The following is a 25,463-nucleotide window of genomic DNA, read 5'->3' on the forward strand; positions in this document are numbered from 1 at the left end:
TTTTTATACTATTTTGTATGTACGAAGTTGTTGTGGGAGGAGAAATTATAATTCATTTAAAAGGTAGAACTTGTGTACCTCATGTTTTCAGCTGAATCCTCTGGCATTGGAGCAACAGTTTGGACAGCTGGGAGATTTTTGCTGGTAGCACCATTCACAAAGCTGGATGACGAAGAGGAAGAAGAAGATCCTGAGTCTACTGCACCTGTCCCCCAAAAGATACAGGTCTTAATTCAGTCTGAAGAAACATAGCTTTTAGAGACTTTTAATATAGTCCTTGTCTCATTCGTCTACTTTTAAGTAAGGAAATAATGCTACTTATGCCAAAACAATTAAAACCATTCCATATGATTATCATATAAATTAATACCTTATTTGGCTAGTACAACAATAATAAGCTTAAAAAGCTATTGAAAATCAGGCAAAATAAATCCTTACCTCATTTTCATTATTCCCAAATTATATTCCAAAGATGAAAACATTTTTACATCATCCTGTAAAGCAAGATCTTTCTAAAATAAAGGTATACTTAAGATGAGCTTGAGAGGAGAATAGAATTTCAACTTTTTTTTTTAAATATATATATATGCGCACACACACTTCTTGGCTGCCCACTTGCAACTACAGGCAGAAAATAAAATGCAAATCAAAAAAATGACAGAGAAGATAGAAAATGTATAGTCCTTCAGGAAGTAGGGTGGAAACTAGTGTCTGAGGAGTATTAAGACTCTAATTTTACTTTTTCTGTTGCTTTCCTCAAGTCAAGGAGAATTTTTAGATCTTAAAAGTAGGGAGGGCGGTGGGGATATCATTTCAATGGCTTGTGAACAGCTGCCCGGAGAAAAGATGCAGACAGAGCATACATTTATACTTTATGTGATCCGGGTGAGAGCTAAGGGCTAAACTTAGACTCCAAATGCCAATCGATCATGGTTGCTGAAATGGCACGGCGAGTTCAGCCTCTCTGAAGGAAACCAGCGAAGGCTCAGAGCGGCGAGCCCCATGATAAATGCTCCCCCTGTTCCCCCCACAAGCACATCGCTGCGGGAGGGGTGGCAACCAGCAGCCTCGTAGTCGGAATTGGAAGCCCACGGGACGGCAGCGCTACCAGCGAGGAGGGCGACAGGCAAGTTTTATCCACAACAGCGACGAGGGGTGGAGAACCCCGGTGTAGAGATCAACGGCGTTATTCTGCCAGTTCTTCTAAAGGGTGACCGGTAACTCCCTTTTGCCGGTCAGTTTTAGCAGTTGATATATCACTGTCCTTTGCATTACACGGGTATATATATTATTTTTCAGTTTCCTGCAAAGCTCTACAACGCATTTATCGTTTCTTAACTACTTAAGCAGCCAGTTGGCAGTGAAGTAGAGGTCAAATGCTGATAATGGTGAAAAATTCTCTGGCAGCAGGGGTGTTTTGGGGTTTTGTTTGGTTTTTTTGTTTTTGCCTTTAAATAATATTTCCTGATAAAAGAATTAAGATAAAGATCAGAATTTTGACAGGCTCATTTAAGAAAACTTACATTCAAACCAGTATCAAAATGCAGCAGGATTTGCTGGGCTTGCTGACACTGGAGTAGCTGGTGAGGTTCAGGATTTAGACTGGGAACTGATTTAGTCTCCTGTTTTAATAATGCAAGTCGGGGATGGACTGTGGCTTACACTGCGGGTTCTGACCTGGACTAAATAAAAATTGTAAATGTACCCAGACACACTGAGAAGGAAACACAAAAATATAATGTAGGCTATCTCTCCCAACCTAGGAATCACAGCAACATAGCGAGCGATAGGGTAGCTTAAAAAAGATTAAGACTTCATATATGTGTGTGTGTGTGTGCATGTGCGTGCGCACATATTTGTATTATTTATATAATTTATATATCTATATTATTTATATATGTATATTATTTACAAATTTGTTATTTGCATATTTATATTATCTACATTTTATAGTCATATATACATAGGTAAAAAATATTTTTATTGCTGCTTCCCTTTTCCTTCCAAAGTCAAATTTTCTTCATTAAGGTTGTTGTCTAAAAATGCAGTTGCTAAGCTGTTTAACCAGCTAGGCTCCCAGAAGAGAAGGTCAAACAGACCTAGAACTACTGGATTAACACAGAAGTGAGAATCAGGATACGAGTTACAGAACTCCAATCTAAAAACCTATAAAACCAGTTTCTTACATAAAAAGATGAAGGAAGAAAACCTATCTCCCAAAAGATACATTCAAAGCACTAAAAGGCCTTCAGGAACATACATCTCATTACATCGTGACAGTGACATTGACTACGACAGTGATGGCAGATGGAATGTAAACAACGACTGCAATCCATGAATAACTGAAAAAAAGAACACCTTTCGCACAAGTCCAGCACAGAATATATCTCAAAGATAAAACTGTATTTCTAGAGTATCTGTGACATACTGTAAAAACAACTGTAAATAGGTTTGGGGGGACATCTAGTGTTTCTAAAAAAATTGTATACTGTTTCTTTTTTACCACAGGCGGGAAAAAAAAAAAAGTGCTGTTCAATGAAATTCTATACACTCCTTCAAAATCATTAATAACATAGATAATTTCACAGACTACAAATATATAAACCAGAAAGTATCTGGATACTTCATGTATATATCTGAAAAACTGACATACATGATCACTGTTTTAACTACTGTAGGCACAGCTTAATGAAAAATTGCAAAAAAGGCATTTTAATCTAATAGATATTTACATGTTTTCAATGTGATACTACTTTTTTTTACTGTCATTAATGTGTTTAGCATTTCTAAAATGTTGATATAAAATTCAAATCTTTAAAAAAGGTTGGAGGGGAAGGACTTTTCAAACTATTTCTTAAGAGAATTTGTCAATAAAGCTCATTCAGATGAATTCAGGCATAAAAGGCTTTACTAAAGTATGCATATAGTTCTAATTAAATCTGAGACTTGCTGAAATTCCATTGAATCAATATTTTTCCTTTAATCAAGCTAATCCATAGACTAGGAGACAAAAACAGTTGCATTAAAAAAAAAAAAAAAAGATGTTATAAGATCTACTAAAAAAAAAAAGCAGCCTTTAATCCACAGTGAGTGTACCATGGTATCTGCAATACTGTCCTCTACTAAGAACAGTATTGGGGAAATGACTGATTTTCAAATGCAATTACTTACAAAGAAGAGCTACTACATTCCAGCCAAAAGAGTTCAGATCTTTAATCAGTGAGAAGACTGAAAAGCTTATACTATTCAGTATCGTTTGGAAAACAAGGTTTCCAATGTAGGATATTTTTTGCATGACATAAGAGTACCTAAAAGAAAATCCATTCAAGATTAACAGAAGTGGCTACACAAATGGAACTGTTCACAGAAGTGATAACATTATTCAGAGCATTCATTCCTCCCATCTGCCTCAGGATAATTAGATTTTAAGATTTTTTTTTTTTATCCTTAGAAAAACCAAAGTTCTATTACCAGGTATTAAAGGTAATCTGCAAAAGGAAAGAAAAAAAAATGAGTGTGTCTTCATATTATTCCATGAAGCAGAAGGATGCCAAAAGCTTCCCCCTCCATTTTCTGCAATCCCAGGGAGATTTTCACTTTCTCAACCCTTGACTGAAGTTGTGATATCCTTGAAGAGAGCTCTTCCCTCAAGTGCTTTTGCTTAGTTTAGAAAGAAAACAGACCATAGCCAGACATTTCAAAGGAGTTTAAGTAAACATCAGGTGCTCTCAGTAAGGATCCATTTCTGAGTGGAAACCACAGTCTCCGTGGTCAACAGGCTCCCTCATGACAGACAATCCCATTATTATTATTATAAAGAATTAAAAAAAGAAGGTCTTGTCTTCCTTCTGTAGGTCACAATAAACAACTACTGATAAGACATGACTACAGTTAAATTAGGTAGGTTCTTACTGAAAGACCTTCCAAAAATCATGGCATAATTTTCGTTGACAAATAGTAATTACCCAAAATATTAACCCTCCACAATCTATGATATATTTTTTAAGTAGCTAGTTGTCTTTATTTTCTTTGACGCATAAGGAGGGATTAATTGGTATATATCATATACCCATACTCTACTGCAGAGCACTGGAGAAGTTAGCTCATTTCAGTTCTAAACTATGCTTATAAGACAGTATTAAGGCTATTTATTCACTTACTTAAGGCTGTGCAAGTCCAGTGTGCACTATCAAAGATTATAAACATACACCAAGAGAAAATGCTGGCTCTTAATAAAGGCCAAGATTTAATCTTTCCAGGTGTTTATTTCAGAAGTACAAAAACAGTAACAAAAAAGATGATTAAAAAAACAAAACACCACTAAAAGTAACAAAACAAAAAACAAACAAGAAAAAAATGAGGGTCACAAAAATATTTAAGGACAATACCTGTTGTATTAATCATACTTTTTGGTGTAGCTCCTGTTGCAGCAAATATATTAGGTGTACTACCCGGTGGCAGTCCACTCCCAGCTGTGGCAGCTCCAACTGTGGTTACGGCCAGACTACCTGGAGGGGGTTTCTTTACTGGTACCACCACACTCCTGTGGAAAAAAGAAATGGCAGATGACTAAAACTGCACAAGGGAGTCAACCACAGGTTTTGTTTACGATGCGATTATGCTGTGTGATGACGCCGTTGCTGAGGAACACGTAATAACATCAATTTTCTTAACCTTGCTGAAATAGGGCAAGACTACATTAACGGACCCTAAAACCATACTCCTATCCTTTGTCTGCAGCTTCACACCATTCTCAGAAACTTAGTTTGTCCTTCAGTGCCCACGAAATGGAAAGACCCCACCATTTCATTGACATGTTGTGAACACTTCTGTTACCTGTGTTCTAGATTTGCAAAGAAAATGTGAAGTGTTGGAAACGATGCCAGGATACTAACAGTTTATATGCATGCCATCTTAATGAGTATGTTAATTTGTTGATCTTACTGACGTTATCCAAGATAACAATTTTTTTGCCAGTCATCTGAACATTTTAATATGGTAGTTGATTCTTCAGTACCCTGCACATACTGGTCGTGCAAATACAGTTGACTAACAAACGTAATTTTGCACTCAGCCTTCTGGAAAACTTTCATACTTGTTTAAATCAACAGCACATGATGGAAATTGAACACCTAAAATGCAATGCAGTAAACATTCTGTTTCAGAGTATTGATATAGTGTCCATTTAAAGATAAGGTTTAAAAAGCAGCCTTGAGAATTTGAAGCTTTTAAAAAGAGGACAGGGCTTTCATACAAAAAATCTGACATAATATCAGATATCTGTAAACAACATTGCATTCAAACAAACACATTCTCACGTAATCTTAAAGCACTCTCTTTTTTGTCAAATCTCAAAACTAAGACTTACTCTACATGTTAAAAGGGAAGAAGAAGGAAAATATTAGAGACAATTAATATTTTTTCAACAATGGACAGCTGTCATAGTGCACACAACTATGTTCACTTTTTTCCATTTAATTTTTCCATTTATCTAGAAAAAACCTGCTCCTAAAAAGTCTATTTCAGTAGAAAACCTAAGTGAAAAACAAACCTGAAACAAATCATATTTGTAAATGTTAAAAAACATATTTTCATCATCATCTGCACGTTTTCTGGTTAAGCAGATACACTTCTCTTTAAAATTAATCATTGTGATCAGATAAAAGAGCAAGAAAATGCAACTATTTAGGGTAATAAGGCCACATTTTGCTCTAGAAGTTCCTTTGGTAATTATTTTATTACACTTCTGAGTAAGTATGATGGCACATGATGGATCAAAAGGTGCAGAACAATTTTCTACAGTCATGTAGTTTGTTCATATAAGTCTAAATTTTCAGTCTCCCTGGATTTTAAAGACTGGTGATGCAAATTGTATTGATGATGCCATTGTGAGAATTATATACAAGTGTTATTTTTTGTGATCTCCTCTTATATGATAACAGTGCAAAACCTGATCCGTAATTTTTTTCTCACTCTTTTTAGAGGGGTAACAGTGCCAGATGGCGTCTCTGAACAACAGTTTTACCACTACCCTGAAGAATGTACTATTAGAAAGGTAATTCTAGACATATTGATGGTTTTCTGCCTCCCTCCATTTACATTAGGAGAAGATGAGTTTGCACAATGCAAGCTATTGATTAAGATACGTGACCCTAAAATAATTGCTTTTGTCTGTAGTTAATAATCTCTTACGATCATTGCCGATATGAAGTGTTTACATAGCAGCTGCTACAGGTGAATAAAGCCGGGTCTACATGGGTTAGATTAACCTGCTCCATAACACCATGAAATTTCCTAAAATTAGCTCCTATCCACATACAAAGATCTCTAGCTCAATTAATACTTCAATCAAATACTTGAGTTCTGGTTGTTCAGGAACACTGAATGAGTACTCAAGAGCAGAGTCCCCGTACTGCCATAGAAACACAAGAAGAAATTAGGATTTGTATCTTAAGTAGGAGTATATCCGGATTGTATTAATTTCATAAGGTAACTACTATCATTACCTACAATCTTTGTAAAGAACTGCAACAGAAAGGCTAAGATTGGTGTGAATGAAGAATGAATGGGAATATTTGGGTGCTGAGTCACAAGAAGGAAAGACACAGCAGGAAAAGGTGTCTTAGACTGGCCTATGCTCATGGCACGTAGATTATCAGGTCATCAGGACCACAGACGTGTGTAGCTTCACAAGATAACCAGACCTTGGAGACAGTAACAGTGAACAGTGATAACTCAAAGAGTTGGGGAAGGACAGAGAGACTGTTGGCAGCTCCCTAAGGGTAAAAAAAGGCATATCCAAAATGTGAAAATAGTTGCCAGCCTATGAAGAACCCAGGAGATGTGAGGAAGACTTGACAGCTGGTGTCCCCTGCTCTCCATGTCACTGCAGCAGATCCTGGACTTAGCATCTGGACACAAGCGTGGCGGGTGCCTGACTGCTGGACAGACTCCTTAGACACACGGCCATCCTAGCGTTTGCAAATGTGAGACAGAGTGGGAGTGAGTGAGATCTGGTTTGGTTTGGGTTTTATTTCAGCAAAATAATTTTCCCTCTTACAAGATCTGGTATTGGTATCTGCTCAATTAGTGATACAATTGCTGCAAAAGTATTTCCTATTTTCCTGCTACTTTTCCAAAGACGAAGCAGCTAAATTCAAGGCCTTCCTCCTTATCTTCAGACAGCTCAGTGGTCATTCAGAGTATCCAAAAGATCACCTAACTTTCCATAGCAAAGACCACATATGTCAACTTCACTTCTCAGGCATAATAGAATCATAGAATAGTTTGGGTTGGAAGGGACCTTTAAAGGTCATTGTCGTGGTTTCAGCCCAGCCGGTAACAAAGGACCACGCAGCCGCTCACTCACTCCTCCCACCCCCCTCCGGTGGGATAGGGGGGAGATGGAGGAGAGAAAAGAAAAAAAACCCCAAAAACCAAAAAACCTGGAACCTCGAGGGTTGAGATAAAGGCAGTTTACTGGGACAACACAAAGAAATTACAACAACAACAACGGTACTAGTGAAAGAGTATACAAAAAGAGTGATGCACAGTGCAACTGCTCACCACCCAGAGCCCGACGCTCTGATGCTTCCCCCCACCGAAAGTCGAGACCACCCCCCGGCCCGCTCCCCATATATATACTGAGCATGATGTCACATGGTATGGAATAGCTCCTTGGCTAGTTCAGGTCAGCTGCCCCGGCTATGCCCCCCACCTCCCAGGTTCCTGTAAAAATTAACTCTATCCCAGCTGAACCCAGGACAGTCATCTAGTCCAACCCCCAAATGTACTGGCCTCCTATCAAGGCAATGACTCTTTTCTTAAGAGCATAGTTTTAGACTGAAAATCAGCTCCTGTAGCAAGAAAGGACAATCCTGCCTGGATCCCAGAAATACTAAAGCTCTACATATGATTGACATTCTTCTGCAGGTCTGAATCAGGACATTAAGAGAGGTCAACAGGTCAGGTGTTATTAAATTACAAATTATCAAGAAACATTGAGAGAAATGTCTCCACCATAAGAATAGGCAAAATCAGTGAGACGTTATCAGCCCAGACTGAAAGAAAATGCAGCTTTCTGACATGTCATACACGATGACCTCGTCAAAATGTCTCATTCCTACTGATAAAACAAAATACAGCAAGTGAACACAGAATGACATCCAGATGAAGGAGACTGAAAATCTACGTACAACACAATAGAGTGGTCAAAAATGTGCAAAACAATCAGAGGAACAGCAGAACAAGAAAGGTGAGAGGATGACTGCTTTCAAGTAAAAAACCCTCATCTTTTAACCAATCAAACCACTCCAACAGCATATATGGTGAAAACAGGCAAATCAAAACAAATCAGATTTATGGAAGAAGTATTGCTATCTACCTGAGCATGTGAATGGAGGAAAGAATTTAATGTGATAGATGCCTTACATGTATCTGTCAGGCATTCAGGTGTTTCTTTCATGGAGGAACAGAAATCTACAGACTAGAAGAAAAGGTCATATACACTTCCACCATTTCATTTTAGGCCTAGCTTTATACAATGTACTTCAGACTTCCTAAATGTTCCAAACCGGTTCACATCTTTCTGAATCACATCATCACGATCTCAAACAATCCCCAATGATTTAGTCAGAAAAAACTTAGTAGTAATTGGCTGTAGTGACTGATTTTGTTTCTCTGTTCATAGAGCGGTTTATAATTCTAAAAAGAATTGTGACTACTAATCACTGTTCTGTTACTCTACGAGTGTCCTTTTCAAATTGTAAACCTGAGCCCAAAGTCATTGTAATTCATATCATGCTCAAGATGAGCATTGTTGGTTCAACCTGCATACCACTTGTGCATTGCTGGTTCATTAAATAACCTCAGCAAATGACTACAGGATTCTTCTGGGTTTTCAGAAATTTGCATGAAATAACTAGATAGAAAATAATACCACCAACAAGTTGAACTGCAAAAAGAGAAAATGGAAGTTAAAACCAAAAATACTTTCTCAAATTAACTTTCCTTAAAAATTTAGCTACCCAGTGCTGGTGACAGACAAATCAGGCTATGCAGCACTATAGTTTCTTTCTCTTTCTCTGCGATCCACATTCTGTATCTCTTCTTCGTTTTAAAATTTAAAGGCCTTCCAACCTAATCACTCTGGTCAATCAAGAGCTCAGAGATAAGCCTCCAGTCCTGGATGTCTTGTGTTACCTATCTGAGCAGCAGCAATTAAATTAGAATCACTTTACACTCTTCTGGGATATGTGAAACCTCTTAAGGCTGAATTAATATTCTTGCTCCTCCTTTCCTCCCCCACAGCAGCAGAAAGCATGAGGATTTTCAAGAATTGCTCTTCAAAAAGCAGTACAGACTTCAGGCAAATTTTTCACAGAAGTACTGTGTGTCAAACAGCAACATCTGCCAGATGCTTCAGAAGAAATCACAGTAGAAAATGGGGGACAATTATTACATGTTACTTTGTTCCTACAGTCAGATTAATCTCTGAAAAGAAAGCTTAGTATTGTCTGAAAGTTGTTCGTACTCTCCATACCTATGGACATGTCCCATCCTTTATGAAACATGTATATTGCTGATTACCCACTGTTCTTTCTGATTTCAGCCCCAGGTTGTGATTTCAGTCTGTAACAAGTGATCGTTAGTATGTACTGACAACACATTTTGAATCCTACTTTAGACAACCTTCTGTTAGGCTGACCGCATTAAGAGAAGATTCATCTGAAATCCAGGAGGAAAGACGTAACTCAGAATCAACAGCCATGGAGAAGTAAAACTGGATTAAAAAAATGTGAGGTATACTGAAGAGATATGGAAGGCTCACAGAAGGACATAATCTTTGAGGCTTATGCAAATGAAACCGTAGCGCTGAATGTCCAGTTATTATGGATTCTTTCAGTCATTTGATACCATACATTCATCAAAACACCCAAATCTTAAAGTACATAAAATGATCCTAATCTACTAAACATAAATTGCTTGTTTCTAAATAGAAGAAAGAGAATCATCTCAGGTGTGGTTTTAGGATGAGGACATGAAGATCATTGATCTTCACACTCAGATCAAGCAGAAGAGTGAGTATTTATCCCCAGTGAAATTCCCAGCCACTAGTACCTCCTTTGCATTCAGGATAAATGAGCTGAAGCATCTAAAATGATCTAAAATATTGACAAGAAACAAGGAAAAACTGTAAGAGATTAAAAAGCTGACTATCAAGAATGATGAATGGTCTTGGCTGAACAGAGAAATTGGAAATACTGGAAATTTAATAAGTTTGAAGAATGTGAATAGAATATAAGTGAAAATGCCATGTATTAAATGCCAGAAACATCATCGAATAAAGAAAAAAAAAAAAAAAAAACCATAAAGAAACAATCAGTATGAGGTATAGACCAGGGATGGGTGAGGAACCTAACCCTGTACATATGATGCAAAAAAATCCAAAAAAGCAAGAGCTAAAAAGCAGCAGTCCTGTAAAAGTCAATACAGCTTTAATAGTGATTTTACAGAGGCCTATTGGGGTAAAAAAAGCAAGACAAAAATTCTGTACAATTTTCATCTGTACAGCCAGTAAATCAGAGAATGGAGAGATGCTGGTTTCTCCTGATAAAACATACATAAAACTTCAGTTGAGATATACCCACAGCTCCATGCATATGAATACGAAAAGACACACGTCACACAGGTTATAAGAAGAGTTTTGAAAGAGCTACCTGTGTAGAGACTGCTAAATGATGGACAAGGGGAATAGGATTACAGCATGACGAAAAAAAAGTGAGGGTTAATATACCCAATTTTGGTTGACTTGAGCCTATTAATAAATTTAGGATGAATTTATTCTAAACAAACAGCTGAGGTGTGCTTCCACCTCGTCCCCCATTTTATTTAGTACATGAGTGGCTAAGACACTCTCTAGGAACACAGAGATTGCAACTCCAGCTCCCTTCTCTGTCTAACGGGATCTGAAGCCATACCTCCCATTCTCCGGAGCGTATTTTAACTGCCACCTTAGGAAAGATTCTAGAGAGAGGAGCTCTCAAGTCTTTCCCTTGGACCACAATCTCCACTGCACAAAGATGCAAAAAATTCTTGAGAGTCAACTGGAACCCCAGATGAGTGACTTCATTCCCACATTACTGATTAGACTACTGTGATACCCAAAGTAATGGGGAATGTACAGACAGCACCTGTAATGGTCCCTTCTTGATTCATGGGAGAGGTGCTCTGTTTTCTCCAATTATTTTTCATTAGGAACTTTAGAAAGTAATCTTTTCTGTTGGGAGAGGACTAAAACATATTTATTCATAACTCATTTTTATTAAGTTTTCAGGAACATCAAATCTATTTTTCAGCAATCATCTTTTGGAGAATCTAATGACTCTAACAGGAATATAACCTCCTCATTTAGCTATTTTATTTAAATGACTCTGTAGACCAGTGCATATCAATGATCTCCCAAAGGTGGGCAATAATACGACAGATAGATATTGAACCTCTCTATTTGAACCTTCAGTGCATCTTCTCTCACATTTCTTGTCTTTTTCCCATTCTGTCAGTCAGTATTAAAAAAAAAAGTTTATTCCAGTAAAACACACAGATTTCACAAGATGTCCAGCTTTTCTAGCATATAAATACCTTTAAAATTGGCCCCAAGAACCTTCTAAGGGGGGGAAAAATACCCCAAACCAAGACTAAAATACTTCAAAAGTGTGTCCTTCAAAATATTTCAGTGTATGCTTGTAAAGACTTCACTGAGCACGTGAACTATGCAAACCCATAGTATTCCAATTTAGGAAGTGATAATGGATTAAATGGGAATAAGGTATTTAACAGCAGCAAAAATAACTGATCTTCTCATTTCCAGGAACTCAAGATTTTCTGCTTGTGCAAGCACGCTTCCTATGGAAATAATTCTGCTAAGTACAGAATATATATGTAAATTACCTCACTTTGAAAAATAATGAGACACAAAACCGTGAGTATTCTCGATTTCAATAATAGGACCCCTCTAAAAACCCCCTACTAGAAAAAAGTAGAGCGGAACAAACATAAGCTTCAGAATGCAGTACTGGGTAGAATCACAAATAAATTCACAAATGTTAACGGTCTAGGTTGCGTCTAGTGGGACAAATGCAAATTGACAAAAAAACAGAAACAAGAAATCCCCAAACCCTAAAAATCAATAATGGGGGCTGATTTTTGTCAGACAAAAGACGAGAAGACAAAAAGGAATTATTGGTGAGTTATGCTCTATTAGTTGCAAATCTAGGTGAAATAACCCTTTGTGTTTGCTTCTAAAAATGTCATCCTGGATGCCATTTTCAAGGAATTCAGTCTGACGTTAAAAGACATGTCATAACTTTGAGGATCCAGGCTCCAGTGTCCCAGAAATCTGTTTATATAGCTCATAATGTAATTACAGCTACCTTAAGACAGATGAGGCAGAAGGCAGCAATATATTGAAAACTAATTGAAAAATGCAGTTGTCCAGAAGCACTTGTGGGGAAGAGGCCTCTGAAAAGCTGCTCAAAGCTTCAGAGTTTGAAGTGAAATTTTTGATGTTGTCACTCTCAATCTATTGAAGGGCTGACAGACAATCAAACCCGTCTGGCTGGCTGGCAGCTCATTTTGCTGGCAGGTGGCAAACAATTAGACACACCAATTTGTGCCTCCTGATGACATTAAAGCATGAAACTAAGTTGTATGTGGGGCCTAGTGATTTGTGTGAAAGCATTTCAAAAATAATACTCTTTGCCGTGGCAACTCATTTCAGACTGCCACCTCCCATTACGGCTTTGAGCGGTGAAGACGACAGACTTGAGTTACGTGCGGTGCAAGGCCGCTTCTGTTCAATCCGTCATCAGCGCCCCCCGAGACCTCAATCCCCTCCTTTCATCAATATCACCTCATCATTTACATTCGATAGTACTTGAACTGCTGCATACATTAACTGCGCGCAAGTCCTATTTGATAAAACGTTGGACATGTCTTCTGCTTTTGTATTTCCTCTATGACTGCACAAATTCTACAGAAGTATACACTGCAGCCTATTGCACAACGACTCTTACGAACATATTGGCAATGTGCAATTAAAAGAACATGCAGAGCAAAACGCCTCGTATTAAATGATAAAATAGAATTCTTAACTTCAATTCTATTTACAGGAGTTTGCTTCATATGGCATTTACCTGCATGTAAGACCAGTGATTATAGTTAAAGAAATATCTTTAAAACAACAAAGATACTGTTATTTTTCCACTAATTACTTATTACCTGAACTCTTCTTTTACAAGGCACTCAGCCATCCAAATGCAAAAATAAAATAAAAAAAGTCTAGCCTCAAAAGGTCTAAGAATATCTTTTGAGTAAAGTGAAAAATACATTTCTCCAACCTCGATTTGCTTATAAATATGGAATCACTGCGTATATTTTATAAAAACTGAAACAAATAAAACCTGACAAAACAATACACTCCATTGCTCATGATTCTTCCCAGAGACAATAAACATGACCAATAGCCACATTGGTCAGTGAAGTACCAAAACCTGCATAAACTACAGCAGCAGCAGATCCTACAGAAATATGGTCCACAGGCATAGTGTTAGCTTTTAAAAAATATGCAGTGTATATTATGTAATTGTTGTTTTGTATCAGCAAACACAATTACATTTACATGAGCAAGTATGGAAAAACAATCACACTGTAACTTTTTTCAGTTTTTTCAATGATAATTGGGATATTATAAACAACACAAAATGTTCATAAACTGCCACAAGCTAAATTTCATGTTGCTTTCTCAATTAATATTTTAATTAATTCTAATATTATTTCAATATACTATTCAAGGTTCCCCCCCCACCTTTGTTTTTCCCCCCTAAGCTTTGTTTCACTCCCATGAAAAGTTATAGGGTCAGGATCTCAATGTGCTCCTCCTTTGTAATTTGAAAAAGAAAAATGACACCACCACCCATCTTTTGCCTCCAGAGATTGCCATGGTGGTCAAGTAAATACTTTGAAAATATGAGCAAACTGCACAGAGAAGTATTTGCCTGAGGAGTGGTCATCGTTCAGTAATGCAGCCGTGAGGTGCAACCAGCCAGCTGAGATCCTGCGGACTAAGAACATCAGCATTTTTATCAAGATGCCCACAGTTCAATAGCATCCATTTAGTTGGAGGAAAGAATTTAACACTTCCTGATCTGCTGGGACCTCCCTGAACCTGCCAATTTTCTCTTCATAGCTGTTGGTTATACTAAAAAGCATGATCTACCTCGCTCACCAAAATCAGATAGCAGGACCGTCTGTTTAGAAGAAACAAAATATCCCAACAAAATTGATGTAAATAGGTCTTTCTTTGCCTAAACTTTAACCACTACTGCTTTTTTGCTGAAGAAATAAACAATACCAAGGGCTGACATGGTACAACATAGGCTACCAAGATACAAACACAGCTGTACACTTTGTACGGGAAATCACGGAATCACAACTTGGTCAGCAGGGTAAACAGGATAGGGAAAAAACAAACCGCTAAACCCTCTTGCTCCTAAGTGAACTTGCTAAGCATGAAATGCCTGTCAAAATCTAAATCTGAAACACCTCCCAAAGAATTCCATAAGTCTGTATTAGCAACTACTAATAATGACGTTCAAAATGTACAAGCAGTCACATTGTCACAAAAAGAATCTGATGGAGGTGCTCACACTAAATACAGGTTATGGCCAACCTACCGCAGCCCTTTAGAGTTTTTAATACTTTCTTATAAAGCTATAATTTAGAAATGTAGACTGAAGCTCATCTCTTCAATCATATTGATGTTAAGTTCCCTCTAACGATGACAAAGACATCTCATGAGGTGATACACTCCATTTTAATTTAGGTGTGTAGCATTTTGTGAATTAACAACAACCCTCTGAATCAAGTATTTTTCTTAACTGACCCAGGGAGAGATTTAGCTGAAGAGGTTCAACTAAAGTAACCTTTTGGTGGTTACAGTTAGGTGCCGTTAAATCTACACGCAGCACAAATTTTTGTACTGCTTGATGTACAAAAATGCATTCTGAAGTATCATGGTTCCTCACAGAGGAGAAGGAAAAATTCCTAACTGTATAGAAAAAAAAATATTTTTCACTTCACATTGAAAACACTCTGAAATCAAAACATGCAGACTGGTAACCAAAAAAAATATCCTTTTAATGAATTAGTTGCTAAGTAAGTTTTCTCTGGAATGGCCTTAAGACCTAAAATATTATTAGAAAGGGATATATTCGTTGCTTCTAAAGCACATTTCACTTTTCCTATCTTGATCCAATCTTCTTTGTTACAACAGATGCTATCTAATTGTTTATTTAATTATTTCAGAAAAGCAGCCTCAGTACTAATATATATATATACACACACACAGACAAAAAGGCATCAGCTTGTCTATGGAATTCATAATGAAAAAGTGCTTCTTCACTTTTATTCTAAAATTCTCATGTATCTTCTTGCACTTTACTGTTTACATTACACTGAAAACATTGATTACATATTGTTTTTCTTAAGACTTAATGAAGACATTTTTGCAGGTTTTCTGTAAATGCAGATGGATTTTTCTCATAAATCACAACATAGCCTCTGTTTTATTTTTATTTCCTCCAGAATTTTAATTCTTGTACCTGCATGATAACCTAATATATTTCCACAAATTTGCTTAAAATTTTAAGACATGTTTTAACATATCTTTGAGTTAAGTCTTGATTCCATTTTTTTTACTTTTTAAAAACATTTTTATGAAGAAACTGCAGGGATCTTGTCATACTGGAAAACGTAACCACATCAACACCTGTAAGAGTTAGCTCTTTGCCCAGGTTAAGACTGAACCCACAATGGATCAAGTTACTCTTCTTGTGGAAGGATGTTGTCATTTGCACATCTTATCACAACTCTACATTCAGGATAACTGAGATGAACTGGACGTTTAAAGAAAAATATATTCACTAGAAGCTGGGAAACTACAACCTAAAAAGAGAAACAAAGCACTCTCTGTGGAAATGTTCAGCAGTTTATTTTTAAACCCTAACTTTTGAGCATATTTGTTCTTTAAAGACCTAAAAGGAAACTGGTTTCCACCATGTCCATGCAAACAATTTGCCATGGTTAAGGCATTTCAGTACCAGAAAACAGTGCAATGATGGATCCAATTAAGATTTAAGCCTTTGAAAGAATATTCGACTGAATTTCTGCACAGTCTGTTCTATATCAGCAGATATTACCCCTCCTCCTCACTGAAATGCTGTTTTAAAGGAAAAAAAGATTTTATTGCAAAAATACTTCTTTACAACAGGCTTCTTTTCCAAGTACCTCGTAGAGTTTTATTCACTGCTGACAGAGAAAAACAAGGTGAATTACTTTTATCTATACTATACGGTCCGTTTTGGTAACACAGAAAAGGAGAAGAATGCAGCTGTTTTTTAACATAGTCTAATACAAACCAATAGAAGAATAACCACGTTTTAAAAAAAAAAAAAATTCCTTCAAACTTCTGAATTACATCAATATAAAATAATGAATCCAGCCATATACCTGTCAAATGAGTGAAACTGCATGGGAAGAATAGCCTGAGCTTCTCTCTTCAGCGCAGGATCTGGGTAAGGGATCGGATCCGGACCACATTCTGCAATTTCAACGGGGGCTGCCACAAGACTTTTCAGTATTTCCTTGACATTGATGCCTTTACTTTGGCTGATACTGGATATCGATGATGCAGGTTTCAGGATTTCACTGGGACTTTCCGTTAAGCTCTCCTGAGATTTCTTCACTTCCGAAGACAAAGTAGACAACAGCTCACTCATAGCATCAGGGCCCGTGCTGGTCTCCAGGTCTGTCCCATTCAAAATATTGGGCATCTGTTCATCTCCAATTCCAGAATCTGTATGAGGAATAGAGCTTTCCAGCTGAATATCTTCAACTGGTGTCGGTGTTTCTTTATCTTTGATGTTTTCTGGAAATACAGTTGGTGTCTCTGCAGTGAAATATAGATTATGAACAATATTTATAACTTTGATTGTTTTTCCTAAAAATATGATCATAAGGTTTTACGAGACAGAAACGTGTTAGAAAGCCCTCAAATCTTAGTAGTTTAAACCTTGAAAACTCATTTTACATACACAACATTTTGCTTTCAACAGCTGTTTGGCATATATAAAGGCTTGGAAGAGGGAGCCCAAAAGTGCATTATGAAAGCTCAGTGACATTTAGAAATTACAGCCCACTACTCAAACAGTAATCAAATAGCCAAATACTGCCAGCAAAAACAACATTAAAAATTATAACCTATTGACTGCGTATCTGTATGATCTCTGAGACTACTGGAAGAGAAAAATGCAATCACTTATGCTTTAGGATTACTATAAAATTTAGTCTTTTTAATAGTGTCAGCAAATATTAAGCTTGCATTCAAAAGAAAACTGCTAGACCTTCTGTTTGCTTTGTCTTTTGTTTGAAATGTGCATTATACACATTTCACACACATATCATTACATCGAATACAAATTTATTTATACGAATTAAAAAAAGAAGTGTTATTGTTGATTCTTTAGATAAGTCCCCTTTCCCCACAAAAGGTAAAATTCTGTAATTCTTTCAAGCAAATGTTAAGAACAAAATAAACACAGCTTTATGGAGACAGGCGAGTGAAATCTGTCAAGTTTGGAACATTTCCAGATTGAAACGGGCTGTACAACATCTTGTAACCGAGAAAAGCGTACCTCTTATTAATTACCTCAGTGAAACAGACAAACAACTTCATTAAATATGAGCAATTTACTATGCTTAGTGGAAAGTTTGGTAGAGTTGTGAATAAATTCCATATTCATCTTTTTGGTTACATTTTTTTAGAGCAACAGACTGTGGCTATTTTTAGTGACAAAAAGCTTGCACTCAAACGGATTTTTAAATTTATTTTCATTGGATCATTTGTCTTGATTATAAAATTTAGCTGGCCTACATATGAAATAGGAACAGGTTTGGGGTGGGGGTTTTGATGGTTCTGATGTAGCAGTTTAGATATTATGGGAAATATTTTACAACATACTTAGATGAAGCTCAGCCCTTCTGACTATTCCAAACAAAATCTGCTTCAGCAATGTAACTTTAATAACAATCACATAACTTATTACCAATTGTTTAATACAGTCGGGTGTAAAATATCTACATATTTACCACATGGGCATAAGTGTGTGTTTATGCATGTGCACATAAAAAAATTCTATGTGAGATTATTCATGTGTTTGAACTAACGGTAGTGTAAACCTCTTCATGTGTACAAGTATTAACAAACAGGTATAGACAGAAGAGAAGAAGCTTTTAAAAACATAAAGCAGAATAACCCATTATAAGGAGCATTGTTTTCTTCTTTTAACAGCCATAAGCGCTAAGCCACTTCCTTTTTCTCTTTCTCCTAAGTGCCTTGAACACATCTTATCAAATAGATATGAGCCCTGCTTTGTGAAGCAGGAAGTAGAAACTGGATTTATGAGCTGCATAAAATGCACTTAGCATCTGCTGGGTCAGGAAGTAAAAAAACCCGTATCTACTTAGTACTGCCTATATTCGGCACAGAAGGACATCTGATCCGCAGAATGATCCTAATGAATTTTCTGCTTGTTTGTCTCTTTAAACTTCATCCATACAAAGACAACACTTTTCAACTGAAGGGAAGAGTAGGACTGGACTGCCAGTCAAGTATATCGTTGCCCTTGTAATGAATGTATGGTAAGTAAAATAGCATAAGGCTCCACTATTATGTAAATGAAAAAAGGGCACTGAAAAAAGAAGATGGTCCACTACACAGTGAAGTTTTAGCACACCTAACCTCCATTTTCGTTAAGGTGAACAACGCTGAACGGAAAACCAAAGACAGGAAAGCTAGTAGAAATGCAGTTGTGGAAATTCAAATACCCTAACTAAACCAGAAGAAAGATTTTAATGTATTAAAATCATGGGAATGAACTGACTCCAAGCCAATTTTGAAAGAAACAGTCTATGAAATTACTGGTCTAGTAGCAAGTACTTTTGCCAAACAGGTAAGCGGAGGTAGCAACATATGACTGGAGAAAACCACATGTAGTTTGTCTTTTTAAGAAGGGGCAAAAGATGATCGGGACAACTGCAAGCCTTCAACAGTAAGCAAGATTTCAGGATGTATTTTGGAGAAAAGAATAGTAATGGAATAGAACAAGAATGATTACAAAATGGCTTTGCTAAAAGAGCTTTTTAAATATCTATTGCTCAAAGAAAATAAGGGCCAATGTAGTAAAATTCAGTAAAGCTGGGGTTGTCACAACAGATAGTAATTTAGTCAGGAGAACCTGGACATTAAGAGAATGTGGGAAAAGAAACTGGCTAAGAAGGAGCCATCAAATAGTTTTAAAAGATAAAACATCAGACTGAGATAAACTACTACCAGAGTTATCTAGTTTAAAATTTTAATAAAGATTTCAGGTGAAAAAGTAAAAGCATTCTGGTGAAATTTGCTGATGACAAAGTTACACGGTACAATTGACGGCCACAGAAGGATGATTGTAAGAAGGCATTATGACAGAACTGCAAATTACATTTAATAGTGAAAAGCTATGCATCCAGTGACTAACACGGAGATTCCCATTATAACTGGAATTCATCAACTGGAAATGACTGAAGAGAAGGACCTGGATACATCACTCACTGGGTAACTATTCAGTTACCAATACAACACTGCCATGGAAAAAGCAAATGTGATTCCCAACTTTTCTGAAGAAGTAGCTCCTGCAACAAATAAGTATTAATGGCATTAGAGAAGGCTTTGATAGGGTTCATTATGGAATACTGTGTATGCTGTTATGTTTGAGAAAAATGGAAGTGCCACTATGGAGATCCACAGTGATCTACTGTTGCAGAAGAACAGTTTGGCTGCCATAGTCTGGCCAAACTAATACTGAGAGGGTATACAGCAGCTATCATACATGTATTTTCAGGATGCAAACTCCCCAAAAGGATTTAAGCTAAATGGAAGAGTTGGCATGAGAAAAACAGTGCAAGCTCACCAGGAATAAATTTAGTTCAGGAAGTGACAGCCATCAATATGGAATTAAGATTCTGAAATACCTTTATAGTCAGAGTAGCAAGTTCAAAAAACAGAACTAATTTTGAGATGCTGTACATAGGACTGCACTTAATTACTCAGCAGGTGCCTTGTAATCCTTTGTTCCCAAAGGAGAATAAAATGCCTAGAGGATTGCACCATTTGAAGCTAAAAATGGATGCAAAATTAAATTTGTGGAGATAGAATTCAGATATGACATACTATACAATACATAACACTAATTAAAATTATTTAGGAAAAAAGTATCAAGAGAAGTTATTCTACATACAGGTAAGTGTATGGCTACTTGATTTCCACAGAAACCAGACTTGTATCTTTACTTTTCTTACTGTTCCTCCAGTACCTAATATGAATACGTTGCACCAAGTCAATTAAGCTTAGTCTGATTTAGCACTATGAATAACTATCTCTAAAAACTACGTAAATCCAATGCATTAACTCTCATTTTTAAAACATCAAGCAAGCTAAATGAGTAAGGGTTTAAAAGGTCTGATTTACTTTTTGTAAAGCAAAGGAAAATAAACTCAGATCAGATAATGCTGCTTAATAACTGCCTCTCAAATAGGACTACTAGCAAATTAGTATTTGTGAAATTCAGATAAATACGTCTGAAAAGATGTATTATAAGACCTTCTGGATCAGCATTATTATTTTAGGCAAATTATAAACTCCTTAGCATGGGTCACAAAACCCAACCAATTTTAGTTACAACACTGCATATCCACAAGTTTTATTCTATGTTCATTTATTCTGTGTCATAGCACTTCTGTTGCCTTCAGAATTCAGGAATGAAGAATCCTGCTTCATAAAGTTATTTAGAAAAATCTTAAATGGGTCATGCGTATGCTTTTATAAAATCCTAAATACTCAAAGCAACTTAGCAAAATGATAAACATGAACAGAAGCAAAAATATAACTGATTGCATCTGTCCATGTTATAGCATTGTGACAGTAAGCCTGTAAATTTTCAGCAAACCTCATCAGTTTTCTGCAGCACAAGGCCATGTCAGTAGACAAAGCAGAAACATTACTAGATCTAGCGATCTTAACCCTGTCAGAAATTGGCAGTTGGAAGCCAGATGCCTCCTCCTTACTGTTTTTCATTGTAACTAATGAGTTCATCTACTACATTATGGGAAAAATATGGGCTTAAGTTAACTAAATGACATATTGTATATCTGGTGACCTCATCCGTCACGCTCCTTCCCTAAAATATCTTGTTTGCCTGTGATTTATGAAGTGTATTGTAATTGTTTTAACCTACTGAGTTACCTAAATAGCTCTTGCACTGCTTCCATATGCCTAAAAAATACCCCCCCCCCCCCCCCCATGTTTATTAACTTAATAATGAGACATTTCATATCTGCGGTAAATATATACAATTTTGCTGTGATAAAAAATGACAACACAAAATACTCTGCTTTTAATCTTTATTTTACTTTAAAGAAATGGAAAAATTGTGTATGTATTCCTGTGGTCTTTTTTCCTTTTTGTTTCATTAAACCTCCCTACTAGATAAAAATCAGCTAAAAATTTTCAAAAGTAAAAAAGTATGAAAATTATTCTTTTTAACTTCTTACAATATGGCTGAAAATTTATTTGAAAGTCATTCTATCTCAAATAATTGTCAAATTTCTGCTGCAGACAATATAGCAACATTTGGCAATGGAAGGGTTGGGGCGATCTTAATATAGGAGTTGCTGCCACCTTTCAGTCTGCATGTGTGCTGGAAAATTTATGAGTTGTTTTCTGTGTGGCTATCTTAAGGCATTGATAATAACCTTATCAGCTGCCTTTTACATGCCCCTTTGTAGTATTCTACAAACTTTCAGGGCCAGGATACTGCAAGCTGAGAATGCTTTCAATCCACCTAGGCAGCGATATTATAGCCTCCTCCATAGGTGACAGAGTCAACTCATCAATTCCTGAGCTCTGGGCTATAAAGAGAGAGTGAAAAAATTCATCCTAGCAACATCAATATACTGGTTTTCATATATGAGAAGCAGCACAGTTAAACAGAGATGAGAAACGAAGTATGGGGACAGAATCAGAGAGTAATAAGGGTCTGATTTAAAAGTACATTGAAAGGAGTAACCAAGAACGGAGTTGGAATAGAAATGTCCTCAGAGGCTGGGGCACAACGGGGAGAAGAATCACCCTAAAAGAAACATTAAGATGCCAAGCTGCTCTGTATTTGCTCAGGACCTTTTCTCCTGTTGGTATTTCTATTTCTGTGTGAAAGTTATACAGAGACCAGAGCAAAAATTCCCTGTATAGTGATGGGGATCATGGCCCAACCACGTAACGTGTACTCATTTTGGCAGCCTGCCCAGTATTACTCGTCACGTAATAACTATGTATTAATAGGCAAATTTAGTTGTGCCCCACTAATGGAGTTCATGGCATTCTGTAATTTCTGAGGCAAGGCTATCTGAGCAACACCAACTTTTATTTTGCAGAACTCGTTTGTTCTAAAATTTTTTAAAGAAGTTTCCTTATTAATTGAGTTATAAAAAAGTGAGGAAAAAGAGCCTGGCTTAGGGTTACTATTTGCCATTCTTGCACTATCAGGCTTTCATCTAGGAAAACATTTGATAAATGCAGCACCAGAGTGGGTTTGTGAGGAGAAAGGATGTAGGTCTGGATCAGGAGAAAAAAGAGAGGCTCTGAAATTGAGCAGGAGAGACTTAGGGTGGGGAAATCAAGGTTGGGAAGTGATTGAAGAGGACAAAAGCATCATCGGCCCTTTTCCACAGCTGGACACCTGTAAGTGCACGTCTTCTCTTTTTGCTCACTGGAAACTGCTTCTGTTTGCTCAAATTCCTCAAAAGTCTTATCAGTTGTTTCTTTCCCCACAGTCAGTCCTGGACTCAGGCAGGGATGCAAGGCAGCTCCTTCTACCTTGACCAAAGAAAGAGTATTAAAAGAGCCACCTACGACAGACGTAACTCTTGATCTGTTTAGGCAATGTCTTAAATTCTTCCTTACTAATCAAACCTCTTTCACTCAGTGCTTGACAGATAAGACATCTGGACATCACTCTGATTGATTACCTGGTTGCCAAACAAAATGCCAGCCATCCTAAAACAATGCCTTACCAAGGCATTAACTAAAAAAGACTTAAAATAAATGTAAGAAAATGAAAAGTTGTATTAAAGACATGTCAACTTTAGAGTGTAAAACCAGCTGTTTACGTCTGAAACAAAAAACAAATACAAATTAGGAACAATATGGTAATATGTATTTTTTCTAGGTGAATTTCCTGAGTTTTTGTCAGTTTTATTTCTTTATTTATCTTTTTATTTTCATCTTGTGTAAACTCAAGAACAGATAATGAAAAAATAGATTAGTTGGCAGTTATCTATGATAATATCTGTATTTCTGACACATGCTGAGAAAGCTGATGTTTTTGTGATTAGACATTTCTTGCAAAAGAAATTAAAAAAATTCTGTCACCTAGGTTACAGCATCCAGCAACAGAAGTTAACAGTGAAGCACAGAGTATGTTCCATACATATGATGAAACTTATACTAAAAATTTTTTATATGAAGCACTGCTTTGAAAAATCAAACACTTAAAACATCTGTAATTTGTACAAATGAAAATAAGTATTGATGTTACTTAAAAAAAAAATCCCTATTACAACTGCTTCATGTGTACATGACTGATCAATTAATAATGAAATACATGTGCAAACCTTGCTTCTGATGCCTTAAGTAGTTGGTGAAGGGCAATAAATATTAGATGAAGATGTATTTATTACTATCTCATGATCTTCAAATGCATGTCCTCTCAGAAGCAGTTGGAATAAGCAGTATGTATTTCATCAGGAAAGTAGTATGATAATTTGAGCAGAAGGCAGAAATTCAGCAGAATTTGAATTTTATGATTCTCATGATTATCATCCATGTCCCTTATAACATTTCCCTCAGTTTCTTGAAAACATATGTACAACTAGATTCTGAGGAAGATGGAGCCATGAATTTTGTCAGAACTTTGTGGAGGCAAAGGATATTTTGACAGGCAGTGGAAATTAGTCCACTTTGCATAGTTAGACTGTTACCCTTATGCAAAATATTTAGTTTAAAAATAGGCTGGAAATCTCTATGCTATTATATTAGGAATACAAACAACGGTGTAGCAATGTACAATATCCTGAGTATTGTATACCTATGAGATCAGAAAAACTTGATGCTTTACTTGTCTTCAAAGAAAAAGCTGTTTCTGCAACTTTTTAATATAGTTCAATCTGTCAAGGAAAAAAAAAATCAATGGCTGCCAGTCCATCCACAGCACATACCTTTAAGAAATCTGTTCATTTACAGTGCTTTGGGAAAAATACAGACAGTGATATGAAGGGAGTTTAAAAGCCAATCAATTTTTGATAAAATGTTGTGATAAGCTACATACTGATTTTCTTCACACAATATGTTCTAAGGTAAATTGCACTGTTGCGGTGCTTTCATTTCTGAAACACTCCTGAATAACGCTAAGTGGAAACATCAATTTTTAACTGAAAATATCCTTCTATTCTTTGGTTAACATTAGTTGTGTTCTCAGTAATTAACAGGCTGCCAGCTGAAGTGTAAAAAAAGATTATTCACACTTTTCCACTGCTAGAGCTGTGGAAGCACTGTTGAAAGAAACAGTAGTCCAATAAACCTTAAGGGTAAGCAAGGATAGCTTCAATAATGACCAGAATTGAGAAAACGCATCTTAAGTGATCCTGACCACCATAGCTAAAACTATTTCCAGTTCGTAGCTGTAATTTGAAGAGGTTACTTGGTTTTATGTGATAAGGCTGATTAGCTGCTATTAACGGAAGATACTGTGCTCCTCTATTTCTCCTGTCCCTTATTCCAATGACAAGATATTTCTGCTCTCAAAATATGTATCCATTACCCTCTACCTGGTAAGAGAAAGGGCTACTCTCAATTTTTCAGTCTCGACTTCCACACCTTCCAGACATAAGAGAGATATTTTCATACCAATTTTGGGAAAACATCCCTACCTTACCAGAGAAATCAACTGAAAACAAAACATTATTTCCTAAGCTATTCCAATTGCTGCCATTCCTGAAATACAAATTTCAGTGTTTTATGCTCAGTTCACAAGGGTAGTTCTTACTGACCGAAAGTAAAGACCACTAATGATGTCTTGACTGACACGATTTTATCTTAAAATGGCTGTGGGAATGGGCAAGTTCCACTGCTCGGATGCACTTTCAGAATGTGCCAGTAAGTCAGAAGCCTTGCAAGACTCTTGATAACCCTCCTACGAAGACCTGAACCTCCTCTGACGTTAAGATTAATTTCATGTATTTGCTTGCAAAATAAA

General features: G+C 36.6%; 1 protein-coding gene across 12 annotated transcripts in view; it reads right to left on the reverse strand.

Moving 5' to 3' along the window:
- Positions 1 to 25,463, reverse strand: part of NBEA (neurobeachin) — a 509,812-nt gene that overhangs the window by 289,738 nt on the left and 194,611 nt on the right. For 11 of the 12 annotated variants that reach the window (XM_069808013.1, XM_069808012.1, XM_069808005.1 and 8 more), the window contains 3 exons: positions 16,567 to 17,005; positions 4,389 to 4,543; positions 79 to 205 (listed from right to left, as the gene is read on the reverse strand). In XM_069808013.1, the coding sequence (XP_069664114.1) occupies positions 79 to 205; positions 4,389 to 4,543; positions 16,567 to 17,005 (721 nt within the window). The remainder of the gene's footprint in view (positions 1 to 78; positions 206 to 4,388; positions 4,544 to 16,566; positions 17,006 to 25,463) is intronic. The other variant, XM_069808003.1, reaches the window with a different exon arrangement.

The sequence above is a fragment of the Haliaeetus albicilla genome, chromosome 20 (assembly GCF_947461875.1).
Source record: "Haliaeetus albicilla chromosome 20, bHalAlb1.1, whole genome shotgun sequence".
In the NCBI taxonomy this organism is placed as follows: Eukaryota; Metazoa; Chordata; class Aves; order Accipitriformes; family Accipitridae; genus Haliaeetus; species Haliaeetus albicilla.